The sequence below is a fragment of the Mesoplodon bidens genome (genome assembly GCF_964165515.1).
Source record: "Mesoplodon bidens genome assembly, chromosome: 16".
Taxonomy (NCBI): Eukaryota; Metazoa; Chordata; class Mammalia; order Artiodactyla; family Ziphiidae; genus Mesoplodon; species Mesoplodon bidens.
Window position 1 is genome coordinate 43,376,983 of NC_138173.1, and position 14,837 is coordinate 43,391,819.

The window sequence follows — 14,837 nt, forward strand, 5'->3', positions numbered from 1 at the left end:
TTAGTATCAGGTGTACAGCAAAGTGATTCAGTTATACATTTTTATATATATCTATTCTTTTTCAGATTCTTTTCCCATATATGCACTAAGTCTTGAAATCAGATAGTGCAAGTCCTCGAACTCTGTTCTTCATTTTCAGAGTTGTTTTGGGTGTTCCAGGTCCTTTGTTTGCCAATTTCTACAAAATAGCTTGCTTGTATTTGAGTTGGGATTGTGTTGAATTTGTGGATCAATTTTGGAAGAACTGACATCTTAACAATATTGAGATTTCTAATCCATGAACATGTATTTTTTCTGTTCATATAGGTCTTTAGTGAAGCAGTGGCTCATAGTTTTCAGTGTATACTTGCTTATTTTTAATGAAATTTATTTCTAAGTATCCAATATATTTTATGCTACTGTAAAAGTTAACGTTTTTAATTTAAATTTTTTTGCTCATTCTAAGTCACTTCAGTTATGAAATTTTATTGGTTTATATAAAATTTATCATCTTAACCTTTTTTTTTTTTTTTTTTTTGTGGTACGCGGGCGTCTCACTGTTGTGGCCTCTCCCGTTGTGGAGCACAGGCTCCGGACGTGCAGGCTCAGCGGCCATGGCTCACGGGCCCAGCCGCTCCGCAGCATGTGGGATCTTCCCGGACCGGGGCACGAACCCGTGTCCCCTGCATCGGCAGGCGGACTCTCAACCACTGCACCACCAGGGAAGCCCCTATCTTAACCATTTTTAAGTGTACAGTTCATTAGTGTTAAGTATATTCATATTGTTGTGCAACCAATCTCAAAAACTTTTTCATCTTCCAAAACTGAAGTTCTCTACCCATTAAATAACAACTCTCCAATCCCACCCCTACCACCCGCCTCTGGCAACCACCATTCTACTTTCTTTTTTATTTATTATCTGATCTGTTTATATTCTTTTTTATTTTTATCTTTTTATTGAAGTATAGTTGATTTACAATGTTGTGTCAGTATCAGGTGTACAGCACAGTGATTCAGTTATACATACATATATATCTATTTTTTTTCAGATTCTTTTCCCTTATAGGTTATTACAAAATATTGAGTATAGTTCCCTGTGCTATACAGTAGGTCCTTGTTGATTATTTTATATATAGTAGTGTATATATATTAATCCCAAACTCCTAATTTATCCCCCACCACCACCTTTCCCTTTTGGTAACCATAAGTTTGTTTTCTGTGTCTGTGGGCCTGTTTCTGTTTTGTTTATAAGTTCAGTTATATCATTTGTTTTTGGATTCCATATATAAACAGTATCATATGATGTTTGTCTTTCTCTGTCTGGCTTTTCACTTAGTATGAACATCTCTAGTCCATCCATGTTGCTGCAGATGGCATCATTTCATTCTGTTTTATGGCTGAGTAATATTCTACTGAATAAATATACCACATCTTCCTTATCCATTCACCTGTTGATAGACATTTAGGTTGCTTGCATGTCTTGGCTATTGTAAACAGTGCTGCAATGAACATTGGGGTGCATGTATCTTTTCCAATTATGGTTTTATCCAGATGTATGCTCAGGAGTGAGATTGCAGTATCATATGGTAACTCTAGTTTTAGTTTTATAAGGAACCTCTATACTGTTCTCCATAATGGCTGCACCAATTTACATTCCCACCAACAGTATAGGAGAGTTCCTTTTTCTCCACACCCTCTCCAACATTTATTATTTGTAGACTTTTTGACGATGGCCATTCTGACCAATGTGAGGTGATATTTCATTGTAGTTTTGATTTGCATTTCTCTAATAATTAGTGATGCTGAGCATCTTTTCATGTGCCTTTTGGCCATCTGTATGTCTTCTTTGGAGAAATGTCTCTTTAGATCTTCTGCCCATTTTTTTGATTGGTATATATATATATATATATATATATATATATATATATATATATATATAACTGTATTAGCTGTTTGTATATTTTGGAGATTAATCTTTTGTCATTTGCATCATTTGCAAATATTTTCTCCTATTCTGTAGGTTGTCTTTTCGTTTTGTTTGTGGTTTCCTTTGCTGTGCAAAAGCTTTTAAGTTTAATTAAGTACCATTTGTTTATTTTTGTCTTTATTTCCATTATTCTAGGAGATGAATCTTAAAAGATACTGCTGCAATTTATGTCAAAGAGTGTTCTGCCTATGTTTTCCTCTAGGAGTTTTAAAGTATCCAGTCTTACATTTAGGTCTTTAATCCATTTTTAATTTATTTTTGTATGTGGTGGTAGAGAATGTTCTAATTTCATTCTTTTACATGTGGCTGTCCAGTTTTCCCAGCACCACTTATTGAAGAGTCTGTCTTTTCTCCATTGTATATTCTTGCCTCCTTTGTCATAGATTAATGACCATAGGTGTGTGGGTTTATTTCTCAGCTCTCTATCCTGTTCCATTGATCTATATTTCTGTTTTTTTGTGCCAGTACAATATTGTTTTGATTATTGTAGCTTTATAGTATAGTCTGAAGTCAGGAAGCCTGATTCCTCCAGCTTCATTTTTCTTTCTCAAGATTGCTTTTGGCTCTTTGGGGTCTTTTGTGTTTCCATACAAATGTAAAATTTTTTGTTCTAGTTCTGTGAAAAATGCCATTGGTAATTTGATAGGGATTGCATTGAATCTGTAAATTGCCTTGGGTAATATAGACATTTTGACAATATTGATTCTTCTAATCCAAGAACATGGTATATCTTTCCATCTCTTTGTGTCATCATTGATTTATTTCATCAGCATCTTATAGATTTTGGAGTACAGAGCTTTTGCCTCCTTGGGTAGGTTTATTCCTAGATATTTTATTCTTTTTTATGTGATGATAAATGGGATTGTTTCCTTAATTTTTCTTTCTGATCTTTTGTTGTTAATGTATAGAAATGCAACAGAATTCTATGTATTAATTTTGTATCCTGCGACTTTACCAGATTCATCGATGAGCTTTAATAGTTTTCCGGTAGCATCTTTAGGATCTTCTATGTATAATAAGTATCATGTCATCTGCAAATTGTGACAGTTTAACAACATCTTTTCCAGTTTGGATGCCTTTTATTTCTTTTTCTTCTCTGATTGCTGTGGCCAGGACTTCCAAAACTTTGTTGAATAAAAGCGGTGAGATTGGATATCCTTGTCTTGTTCCTAATCTTAGAGGAAATGCTTTCAGCTGTTCACCGTTGAGTATGATGTTAGCTGTGAGTTTGTCATTTATGGCCTTTGTTATGTGGAGGTATGTTCCCTCTTTGCCCACTTTCCGGAGAGTTTTTATCATAAATGGATGTTGAATTTTATCAAAAGCTTTTTCTGCATCTATTGACCATTCTACTTTCTGTTTCTTTGAGTTTGGCTAATCTAGATACCTCATATCAGTAGAATTTTAATTTCAATTTCTACTTGTACATTGCAAGCTTATAGTTATCTAAAATTGGCCTTTTTATATTGACTGTGTATCCTGTGTCTTGTTTAATTCAAACTAACACATTCGTTCTAGTAGCTTTTTTTGTAGATTCCTTGGATTTTCTTTATGGAAGATTATGGCATCTGTGAATATTGAAAGATTTTCTTCTTTTCCAGACTGGCTGCCTTTTATTCCTTTTACTTGCCTTATTCCATTGGCTTGGACCTCTAGTACAATGTTGAAATGAGAGCAGATATCTTTGTCTTCTTCCCAATCTTAGGGGAAATCATTCAGCCTTTCATTATGTTACTTTTAGATTTGTATAGATGTCCTGTATCAGGTTGAGGAAGCTCCCTTCTGTTCCATGTTTGATGGATGGAGAATTTTTATCATGAATGCATATTGAATTTTGTGAAATGCTTTTCCTGCATTTATTGAGATGAACATATGGTTTTCTTAGTAGTCTGTTAATAAGGTAATTTATGTACACTGTTTTTGAGTGTTATAGTAACCTTGCATTCCAGGATAAACTCTACTCAACCTCATCATGATGTATCTTTTTTATATGGATTGGATTGCTAAAATTTTATTAAGGACTTTTTGTGTCTATGGATCATGAGAGATATTGGTCTGTAGTTTTCTTGTAATGTCATTGTCTGTTTTTTGTAGCAGGGTACTGTTGACCTCAGAGTGAGTTGGAAAGTATTCTCTCTTCTTCTGTTTCCTAGAAAAGCTTATGTATAATTGATATTATTTCTTCCTTAAATGTTTTCTAGAATTTACCATTGATGCCATCTGGGCCTCAAGTTTTCTTTATTGATAAGGTTTTAACTATTAATTCAATTTCTTTAGTAGACTCAGGGCTATTCAGGTTATCTTCAGAGCTTTCTCTCTGTCCAGCTCTCTCCTCTCAGAAATCTTGCCTCCTCAATTCTTGCAATCTTGGTCTCCCCAAAGTCTGACCTCCATCCTTCTAAATTCATTGAGACCTAAGACTGTTTCCTTTCCCTATGCTGTAGCCTGGAAACACTAGGCACTCATTTTGGAGCAAATGTAGGGTTTACCTCATTTGTTTTCCTTCTTTCAAGAATTATTGTCCTGTGCTACCTGTTGTCCAGTGTCTGAAAACTATTGTTTCATATATTTTATCAGGTTTTCTAAAGTTTAGGCAGGAGGGTAAATCTAGTCCCTGTTACTTTTGTCAGAGCCAGAAGCCCCTTTATTGACTTTTCTATTGATATGTTTCTTATTTATTTGTAAGAGTTCTTTCCTACATATTTTAATTTTTCCCTCAATTTGTTAATTTGCCTTGTAAGTTTTGTGTGTGATGTTTATTCATTTATTTATTTTTATGTAACCACACCTCTTGATTTTATCCTTTATGATCTTTACATTTGTTTTATACTTAGGAAAACTCTGTCTCCACCAGATATATATTTACCTATATCATCTCATAGTTCCTTTGTGGTTTCATTTTGCTTAAGAAATATTTTTTTTTTAAACAGACTCTGGAAAAACAAATTTTTTTGGTTTTACTTTATTTTATTCAGTGTATTTTTTCTGAGGTAAATCATACACTTGAAAACAATTTTGAGGTATGTGTATTCTCTAACTCAGAATGCTAATTTTTAAAAACTTTCAGCTTTCTCATTTTGTCATTTTATTGACTTGAGTTTGAAAATTTGGTAATTAATCTACAGGTTAAAATAGCTGTTCTTGTCCAGCATTCTTTGGCTTTCATTTCTGAGGGGTAAACAGCCGTTTTAATTGCAGGGCCTGCTTTTCCCCCAGCTGTGTTCTTTCTCGGTCAATTCTTAAGTTAGTTTCCTTCTCATCTCCCTTCCTTCATACTTTTCTTGCCACTTCTCCCTCGTTCCCAGTTCTCTCTCTCCCTTTCCTTCTCTATAATCCTTCCTCTCTCCTTTTACCTTTCTTCCCCTGTTTTTCTTTTTCTCTTCCTGTTTCTCCTGTTTGCCTCCTTTTCATCCTCCCCGCCTCCTATGTGGGTAGGACAGTTAATATAGTTTATCCTAGCCCCTATTTGAAGAGTGTCTGACAAATATATTAGACCCTCACTATATATCTGCTGAATAATAAATAGAATTTCACATATAATAAGGAAATACCTTACTCAATTTTTCTGGCCTCTGTGACGATTCAGTTTAATAAACATTATTGTGAACCTAGTATATGCCAGACACTGTGCTAGGTTTTTTTGTTTGTTTGTTTTAAGTACTTCACCTTCTCTTGTATCTAAGTTAAGTTTTTCAGGGAATTTGTTTATTTTATCTAACTTACAGAGTTATTGGTATAAATTTGTCTAAAACATCCCCTTATCATTTTTTTAATATCTGTAGAATTATTAGTGATGTACCTCTTTTATCCCTGATACTGGTAATTTGTATTTTTTCCTTTCGCTTTCTTTTGACTAGTCTTGCTAAGTGTTTGTCAGTTGTATTAACTTATTTCCAAAAAAACTAGTTTTGAATGTTGATTTTCTTTATTTTTCTATTATCTGTTTTACAGATTCCTACTTTTATTTTTTAATATTTTTATTTCCTTCTACCTACTTTGGCTTTAATGTGTTTTCTCTCTCTTCATTAGTTTTTTAAGATAGAAGCTTAAATAATTGGATCTTAAGCCTTTCTTCTTGTTTAAAGCTGTATATTTCCCTCTAATAATTTATCTGAATCCTACAAATTATATGTCTTCATTATCACTTAGTTCAAATTATTTTCCAATTTCCCATCTGATTTCCTTTTTTAACCCATGATCTCTTTATAAGTGTATTGTTTAATTTCCAATTACTTGGGGATAATCTAAATACTTATTACTGAATTCTAGTTTAGGTCTGTTGTGGTCAGATACCATACTTTGTATAATTTCACCCCTATCAAATTTATTGAGACTTTTTTTGGCCTATGTTCCCTGTGCTCTTGAAAATAACATAGAAGTCTTTAATATTGATTAGGTCAAGTTGCTTAATGTTCACATCTGCTATAACATTACTGATTCTCTTTTTGTCATGTTTTCCCTGTGTCCATTCTACTGTTAATCAAATAGATTCATTTTGGATACTGAGTTTTTCATTTTCAGGATTTCCATTAAATCTTTTTAAAGTTTCCTTTCTTCTCCCAAAGTTCTCAATTGTTCATGCATGTTGTCCACCCTCCTCACATATTTACTGTAGCTGTTTTTAAGTCCTTATTTGTTACTTCCAACATCCATCCACTCTATGTGTCTGCTTCTATTGACTGTGGGTAATGTTTTTTCTGCTTCTTTGTCTTTCTTGTTATTTGTATATTTTGTACTGACCACTGTATATTAAAAAAATCAGTGGAATCTGAAGTAATTAGTATTTACCTACAGAAAGGAGCATGTTCCTTCTGTCAAACTGCTAGAGTTGGAGACTGGGTCAATCTAATCAGTATGTTAAGTTGCAGCTGATGTGCTAAGGTTCTTGAGATTAAGACATAGGCTCTGCCCTCAAGGAACTTACAGTGTGGTAAGAGGGACAAACAATAAATAGAGGATTTAAAATCTCTATGCTAAACACAAAGGAGGAACACTTTTAGCCCAACCAGGGAGTTCAGAGAAAGCTTGCTGGAAGGGATGATGAAAAAGATCTTGTAAGATAAATAAAGTAGGAAGGGCACCAATGAATGTAGGAAGGGCACCATTGAATATACTGAACAATACTGAACTGTACACTTAAAAAGTTAAGATGATACATTTTATGTTATTGTGTGTTTTCCTACAATTGAAAAAAAAAAAAACAAGAGAGTAAGAAGGGCATTTCAGGTAGGGAAAATGGCATGATCAAATTGTCACCTAAAAATTGACCCACAGTAAACTATGATGATGTACAGTCCTTTCTAATGCCTGGTTAGTTATTTCAAACTGTATATTTATCTTCTTTTTTCCTCTCCTCTTCTCAGAGTTGGGTATCAGAAATTAAAAAAGAAGATGATAAAATACACTTTCAAGAAACTGAAACACTTCCAGCAATGCAAGATAATTTGCCTCCAGTTCGTGGTTCAAACAGCCATCTTCATGTTGCCAAGGTAAGCCTTTTTGGTGTGGGGTGTGGGTGGTAGGGGGAGAAAGTTGTTGTTTATTAAGAACATTATCTTTGTTTAATCAATGTAGTTGAAGTGTGATGTCCTGTAGGCAGCTGGGGATTTTTTTCAGGTGATCGTGTGTTATCACCTTCTGGAGTAGGCCTCACCTGGAGATCAAAATCAAACAGTATTTTCATTTGAAGACTTGCATCTTGGGTTTACCACCTTCCTCCTTTTTTCTTTTGCTGTTCTGTCTCTTCTACTCTGACAAGTTTTGATGAGTACTTAAGATCCAATTCAGTGTGTAAGAGTTTCAGGAAGTAATTTCATGTATCCAATAGAGGTATAGAGGGAGTAGTTTATTACACAAATTAAGTATGGATTTAAAGCATTAAACAGATGGATTAATCTGTTTCATTAAACATGGATTTCAAGCAGTTATAGATGTCATTTCTCTGTTTAGTGCATTTCTCCCCCCATCTCCAGCCCCTCATTTTTATTTCTCTGAGATTGGTCCCTATTTTGCCATGCAGATCTCTCCTTGGTAACGCATGGCTTCTATAGAGAAGGGGCCTGTTGGAGTTCCAGGTTCACTTAACTTCAAGTTAAAATTGAGCTTCTTGGCATCCACCTGACCCTGATATAGAACCCAGTCCTTGTCTCCAGTGGGCTTTCGCTTGGATCACACATTCCATTCCCTCTGCCCTCCTTTTTTTTTTTTCCTTTTATTCCTGTCATCTTTAAGAGGATGTTTACCTAAGTCTCTTCATTTTGGGTTGAATCATTCTTGTTTTTCTCGTCTCTTCTTTGAGTCCCCAGTTTTATTTGAAAAACATCTGTAGCCTTTTCATCACTCTGCTCCTTGGTAATTTGCCTTCTTGGGTCTTTTTACTCCTCATTAGGAATTACTCAGTAACTGAGGTACAAAGTAAGTAAGTATAGGAAGGATACCACCGTCTGTAATCAGTGAATTTGTATTTATTGACACTCATTATGTGTTAAGTCTGTGTCCTGAAACTATAACAACAAAAAACATTTGGTCTCTGTCCTCAAAGAGCTTATAGTCCATTATTGATAGACAGAATAGTGGTACAGTGGTTCTCAAAGTATGGCCTGTGGATGCTGATTGTCCCAGAGATTCTTCTAGGGGATCCAGAAAGTCAATGTTATTTTAAAAAATAATGCTGATGCTTTTGTCTCTTTCACTGGGTTGACATTTGCACTGAGGGTAAAACTGCTGGTGCCTTACCATGAATCAAGGCAGTGGCACCAACTGGACTAGCGGTCATTGTTTTCTCCACTGCTGTGCAGTCATAGTAAAAAATTCCAATTTAACTTAAAAGTGTCTTTGATGAAACAAAACTTTTTTTGTCATTAAATCTTGAAGCTTGAGGACATATCTTTTTAACATTCTGTGTGTGCCAAATGTAAAATAGATAGCTAGTGGGAAGCAGCCACATAGCACAGGGAGATCAGCTCCGTGCTTTGTGTCCACCTAGAGGGGTGGGATAGGGAGGGTGGGAGGGAGATGCAAGAGGGAGGAGATATGGGGATATATGTATGTGTATAGCTGCTTCACTTTGTTATACAGCAGAAACTAACACACCATTGTAAAGCAACTATACTCCAATAAAGATGTTAAAAAAATATTCTGTGTGACTAAATGAGGAGTACACAGAAGGCACTTCACTGCGAAATGAAATATGATGGTTATCATAAGAAAAAGCACTTGTGTGATTGACTGCCAGCCGAATTAGCAACTTTTTCCTGGAACAATTTTTACTTGAAGAAATGACTGACAGACAAGTATAGTTATTCAGAGTTGAGTTTTTGGCAGACATTTTCTTGGAAAGAGTGAAATGGTCTATCACTTCAAAGAAATCAATGAGCAGTATTTGTTGCCAGTGCTAAAACCTGAGCTTTCAGTTAGAATTCAGAGTATTTCATATTATTAGGGGCTCTCAAATACCTACTTGTGACAAAAAAATTTCCCCTTAAGGGAGACGCTTAATGACTTTTATGATGAGCTCCATGAGGATTTTTTTTTTTTACTTTTAAACAATTGAGATATAGTTGATGTACAATATTATACAAGTTACAGGTGTTAAAACGGTGATTCACAGTTTTTAAAGGTTATACTCCATCTATAGTTATTATAAAATATTGGCCATATTCACTGTGTTGTACAGTATATCCTTGTAGCTAATTTATTTTATACGTAATACTTTGTACCTCTTCATCTCCTACTCTGGTTTTGCCCCTCCCCCTCCCCTCTCCCCATTGATAACCACTAGTTTGTTCTCTGTATCTGTGAGTCTGTTTCCTTTTTGTTATATTCACTAGTTTGTTTTATTTTTTAGATTCCACATATAAGTGATATCATATAGTATTTGTCTTTCTCTGTCTGACTTATTTCACCTAGCATAATACCCTCCAAGTCTATCCATGTTGTTGCAAATGGCAAAATTTCATTCTTTTTTATGTTTGTATACACTACTTCTTCTTTATCCATTCATCTGTTGATAGACACTTAATTTGCTTCCAGATCTTGGCAATTGTAAATAATGCTGCTGTATACATCAGGGTGCATGCATCTCTTTGAATTAGTGTTTGCATTTTATTCAAATATATACCCTGGAGTGGAATTGCTGGATTGTAGGGTAGTTCTATTTTTAGTTTTTTTGAGAAACCGCCATACTGTTTTCCACAGTGGATGCACCAACAGTGTACAAGGGTTCCCTTTTCTTCACATCCTCTCTAATATTTGTTATTTATGGTCTTTTTGATGATAGCCATTCTGACAGGTGTGAGGTGACATCTCGTGGTTTTAATTTGCATTTCCCTGATGATTAGTGATGTTGAGCATCTTTGCATGTGCCTGTTGGTGAACTCAATGAGGATTTTAACAGATATGATTTTTTAATTGTATAATGAAATGTAGGAATATTTGGAAGATCTGTGTAACTCCTAATGACCAATGATACAAAATCGTGCTTGTATAAATGACCCATTCAAATGGCTTCAAATTATGACTTTTAAGAAACCATTTAAGAAACTATTTGTGAGCTGTTGTTTGCTTTCCTCCCATTCCCTTCAAGGTGCTTGCAGTGGACATGTGACCTGGGTTGAGCCACTTAATAGCACCAAGCTAGTGCTTGGTCAGTGATGGGCCCATAACCCAAGCTAGCCAATCAGAGTCCTTCCCTGGGATTTCTCTAACTAAAGATGGAGAGAAGAGTCACTCTCCTTTTCCTTTCTGATTGGGAGGCCTGTGAGGTTATAATCCCAGACTGTGTGTGGCCACATTTCCAACTACATAGAAAAAGCAAGCAGACAGCAGGGAAAACAAAATCAGGGAGAGAGAAGCAGAGACTTCTTGGGGAGAGAAGGAGAAAAGGGGAGAGAGGGAGAGCTGTAGAAAGAGGGTATATGAATCCTTTATCCAGCAATACTCCTGCCCTTTCATCAGTTTGGTTACATAAACCAATAATTTATTCTTTTTAACTAAAATTAGTTCAAGTTGGGTGTCTGTCATTGCAAGCAAAACAGCTCTGTCTAACACAGCAAAGTAGTTATTCTTATTTCTTCAATGCCTAGGTTTTAAAAGAATGAATGATAGTTTAGTACTTTTCTATTATAAGAAAAATCAATAATAATCACATTTCACACATATGTTTTAAAATTTTATATGTACTTAAAGTCCTGCCCATCACTCATAATTAACTACAAATTTAAAATTACTTTTTAGCCTGCTGTATATTATTATGTTAAAAAATTATAATACTGGAGTTGTTGTAACTTCAAGGGTACCTATTTTTCTTACCCATTCAATTTGTGTACCTTAATCCAGTACTACATATTTATAGGAAACTCTGTTAATCTTATATTAAATATCTCATAAAATATAATTTTTTCTTTCAGGAAAAAAATTCTAAAAGTAGACCAGCTAAAAAGAAAATTCCGAGGGATTATGCAGAGTGGGATAAGTATGTTTTATATTTCTGTATATAAAAATTCTCTACCATAAAATACTGTAATAAATTCTTTATTGTTTTAAACCTGAACATATCAAATATCAAGTTATGTCAGTAGAGTACTAAGAGTATTTGGATTAAGCACTCTTGATTTTGTTTTTTCATTAAATAGAAAACTACTGCATCCTTTTATTTATAAGAGTAACCAAAAATAACTAATGTAATACTTATACCCATCCAAAATAAAAAATAACACATTTTTAAATTAAGAGAAATTGGTCACAATTTTAATACCAAAGTTCCACACAGTTTAGGTCTGATTAATATTTAAGTCCTCACTAAATTCCATGTTTTCTAGGAACGAATAGAGATGACTTCTAATACAAACCTATCATATTTTTGGAATATTATTTCTAAAGGCACAGTGATACAAGTAAAAGAATATCAGTAATAAATTTTACTCCCTTGTTTGTGTTGAGCTTTTTTTTTCTGGTTTTATTATTCTTTCATTTAAGATTTGACGTGGAAAAGGAATGTGCGAAAATTGATGAAGATTACAAAGAAAAAACTGTAGTAAACAACAAGTTGCATTTGTCTAAAATTGAGACAAGACTAGATACAGCAGGTAATTGGGGGAAAATAAGAATAATTTAGTAGTCTCTAAATTTTTTGAAATATAATAAAAGCTGTTGACCCAAAGACATTCTCTTTAAGTGCTTCAGATTTCCATGAAAAGTTTATGGATTTTCTCCTGGAGCTTACCACCTCTAACAAATTCCATTCTATCCTTTAACTTCTTAATTTTATGAGTAAGAGTTACTATATTTAAATTTAGTAACACTTAAAAATATATATATAAACCTATTTTTTTTTACTGTAATTCATTTTTCATTCCCTTTTTCAAATCTTCTTTTTCCTCCAAATCCCTCAAATTTTTTTCTTTTTGCCTCAAAACAAAAAGATGGAGCAGGTTGTTTTCACTTGAAGTCCACAGGTGTATAGTACCATTAAAGTAAAACAAGACAATTATTCAAAAAATCTAAACCTTGAAAAATTCTGATAAATTAAAAAAAAGAAAAGAAATATCTCTAAACTTCGGAAACTTTTATCTTTTACTTATTTTATAATTTTCTGCTTCTTTTAAAATAAGCATTCTTGGATTTAAATTTGTTAAAGTTATACTAAGTTATATTTTTACTTATAGCAGATAACATTTATTTCTAGGTCTAACTGAGAAGGAAAAGGGTTTTCTTGCTACTCATGAAAAGGAGAAAGGTAATGAAGCTTTTAACGCAGGAGATTATGAAGAGGCTGTGATGTATTATACTCGGTGAGCAGATTTTCGTTGTGGTTTAAACTTGCCATTTATTTATTTATTTATGTTTTAATTTATTTATTTTATTTTTTTGGCTGTGTTGGGTCTTAATTGCTGTGCGTGGGCTTTCTCTAGTTGTGGCAAGTGGGGCCTACTCTTCGTTGCGGTGCACGGGCTTCTCATTGCAGTGGCTTCTCTTGTTGTGGAGTACGGGTTCTAGGCACACGGGCTTCAGTAGTTGTGGCACATGGGCTCAGTAGTTGTGGCTTGCAGGCTCTTGAGAGCAGGCTCAGTAGTTGTGGCGCACAGGTTTAGTTGCTCCGCGGCATGTGGGATCTTCCCGGACCAGGGCTCAAACCCATGTCCCCTGCATTGGCAGGCGGAGTCTTAACCACTGCGCCATCAGGAAAGCCCAAAACTTGCCATTTAAAAAAATGATAATGTTTAAATTTAATTGTTGAAATGATGTAAATAAGCTAAATAATCAGTGTCAGAACCACTTAAGATATTGTACTTGTGATTTATCATAAATTCACTTGCGTTTGCCTTGTTTTTTCAATAATTTCCTTAAACCTCCAAGCTCCCACTTCATCCCCACTTTTGACAGAGGTTCTAACTTTACTGTTTTACAGAGAAAATAGAAGCTGTCTGAATGGAACTCGACAGAAAGTTCATATAGCATAGAGGTTAAGAACTCAGGTTCTATAGTCAGACTGCCTGGATCCTAGTACTTATGGTGCTACTTTCCACCACAGGGCCTTTGCATATGATGGGTCCTCCATCTAGAATACTCTCCCCTCTTCTCATGATTTAGTTAATTCTGACCTATTCTTCAGATCTCAGCCCATGTCTCACTTCTTTGGGGAAGTCTGCCTTTACTTTTCAGACTAGGTTAAACCTCCACCCTACTCAGTTTAACCACCTCCCCCAATTTACATACCCATATAGTAATCTTAACTCTACTTTGTTGGAGGTACAATTCAAGTGTGTGTGATTTGGCACTAACTGGACTGTAAGCTCTGTAAGAGCAAAGCCCACTTGTCATTTTTTTAATATCATTGTATCCCTAATACCCAGCAGAGTACCTGGTTCATAGTAGATGTTCATTGTACGCTTGCATGAACTTATGAAGCTCTTACAGTCTGTGAAAAGTAAACTAATTTCCTAAAATATTGTTAGAGACAAACTGTGCTTATACAACCACTAATGCTATCTTAGAGCTAAACTCTGTACAATCTTGCTTCCACCTTTGGAAAGAAAATTTCTTTTTCATGTTGTTGGTGTCTATAAAGAAGTTTGCTCAACTGTTTTTAAGTGAACATACAAAGTAAAGAGGATATTGAGGTATCGTTCATTCAGTACAGCCTCCCCTGTTCAGGCAGGTGGATGTCAGCTCTGGTATTGTTATTTGTCTTTTTGTAGATTTCCACCAGTGGAGAATCTCTTGCCTATTACAGGGAACAAACTTTTTCTTCTCTTCCTCTTTGAAGAAATCATAGAGGTGCAGAATTAAAGCAGCATATTACAATGGTTAAGGGAACTCAAATAACCACTTTTCTGGCCTTGGGTAGATTCTTCACCTCTCTTACCTCAGTCTTCTCACTGCGATGAGACTATAACAGTGCCTACCTCAGAGCAGCTGTGAGGATTAAATACAACAACATGCTGAAAAGCAGGGTTACATGATGGTAAAGAGAACAGGTGCTGGAGTAGACAGTTGGGATTTAAATCCTGACTCTACCATTTCCAAGCTTGTGGCCTTGGGCATGTTACTTAACCTTTCCATTACATCTATTTTCTCATCTGTAAAATCGTAAGAGCAGTAATGCCTCCTCTGTGGATTATAATGAGGATTAAATGAGTTGACTGTTTAGTGCCTGGCATGTGGGAAGTACTCAGTGTCAGGTACTCGTGTTATTTATTCTTACATATATTTTCCATGTTTGGTCGCTACCCAACTGTGTAATTTCTTTATATTCATCTTTAATGGTCTTACTAAATGGACACTTTTTGTGACTTTCCCTTTTTTTTTCTGGATTTAGAAAATTTAGTGCACCGATACCCTTATGTTTCCTATATCTAGGAATACATTATTT

General features: G+C 34.7%; 2 protein-coding genes across 6 annotated transcripts in view; one reads left to right on the plus strand and one right to left on the minus strand.

The window, feature by feature from the left end:
- Positions 1-14,837, minus strand: part of LOC308630199 (uncharacterized protein) — a gene marked incomplete at its 3' end in the record, with an annotated part of 65,850 nt that overhangs the window by 8,410 nt on the left and 42,603 nt on the right. The window lies entirely within an intron of this gene.
- The window catches only part of SPAG1 (sperm associated antigen 1), a 92,265-nt gene that overhangs the window by 8,356 nt on the left and 69,072 nt on the right, over positions 1-14,837 (plus strand). Inside the window, exons 4-7 of the mRNA XM_081258673.1 lie at positions 7,330-7,455; positions 11,374-11,438; positions 11,942-12,051; positions 12,651-12,756. Coding sequence (XP_081114799.1) covers positions 7,330-7,455; positions 11,374-11,438; positions 11,942-12,051; positions 12,651-12,756 — 407 coding nt within the window. The remainder of the gene's footprint in view (positions 1-7,329; positions 7,456-11,373; positions 11,439-11,941; positions 12,052-12,650; positions 12,757-14,837) is intronic.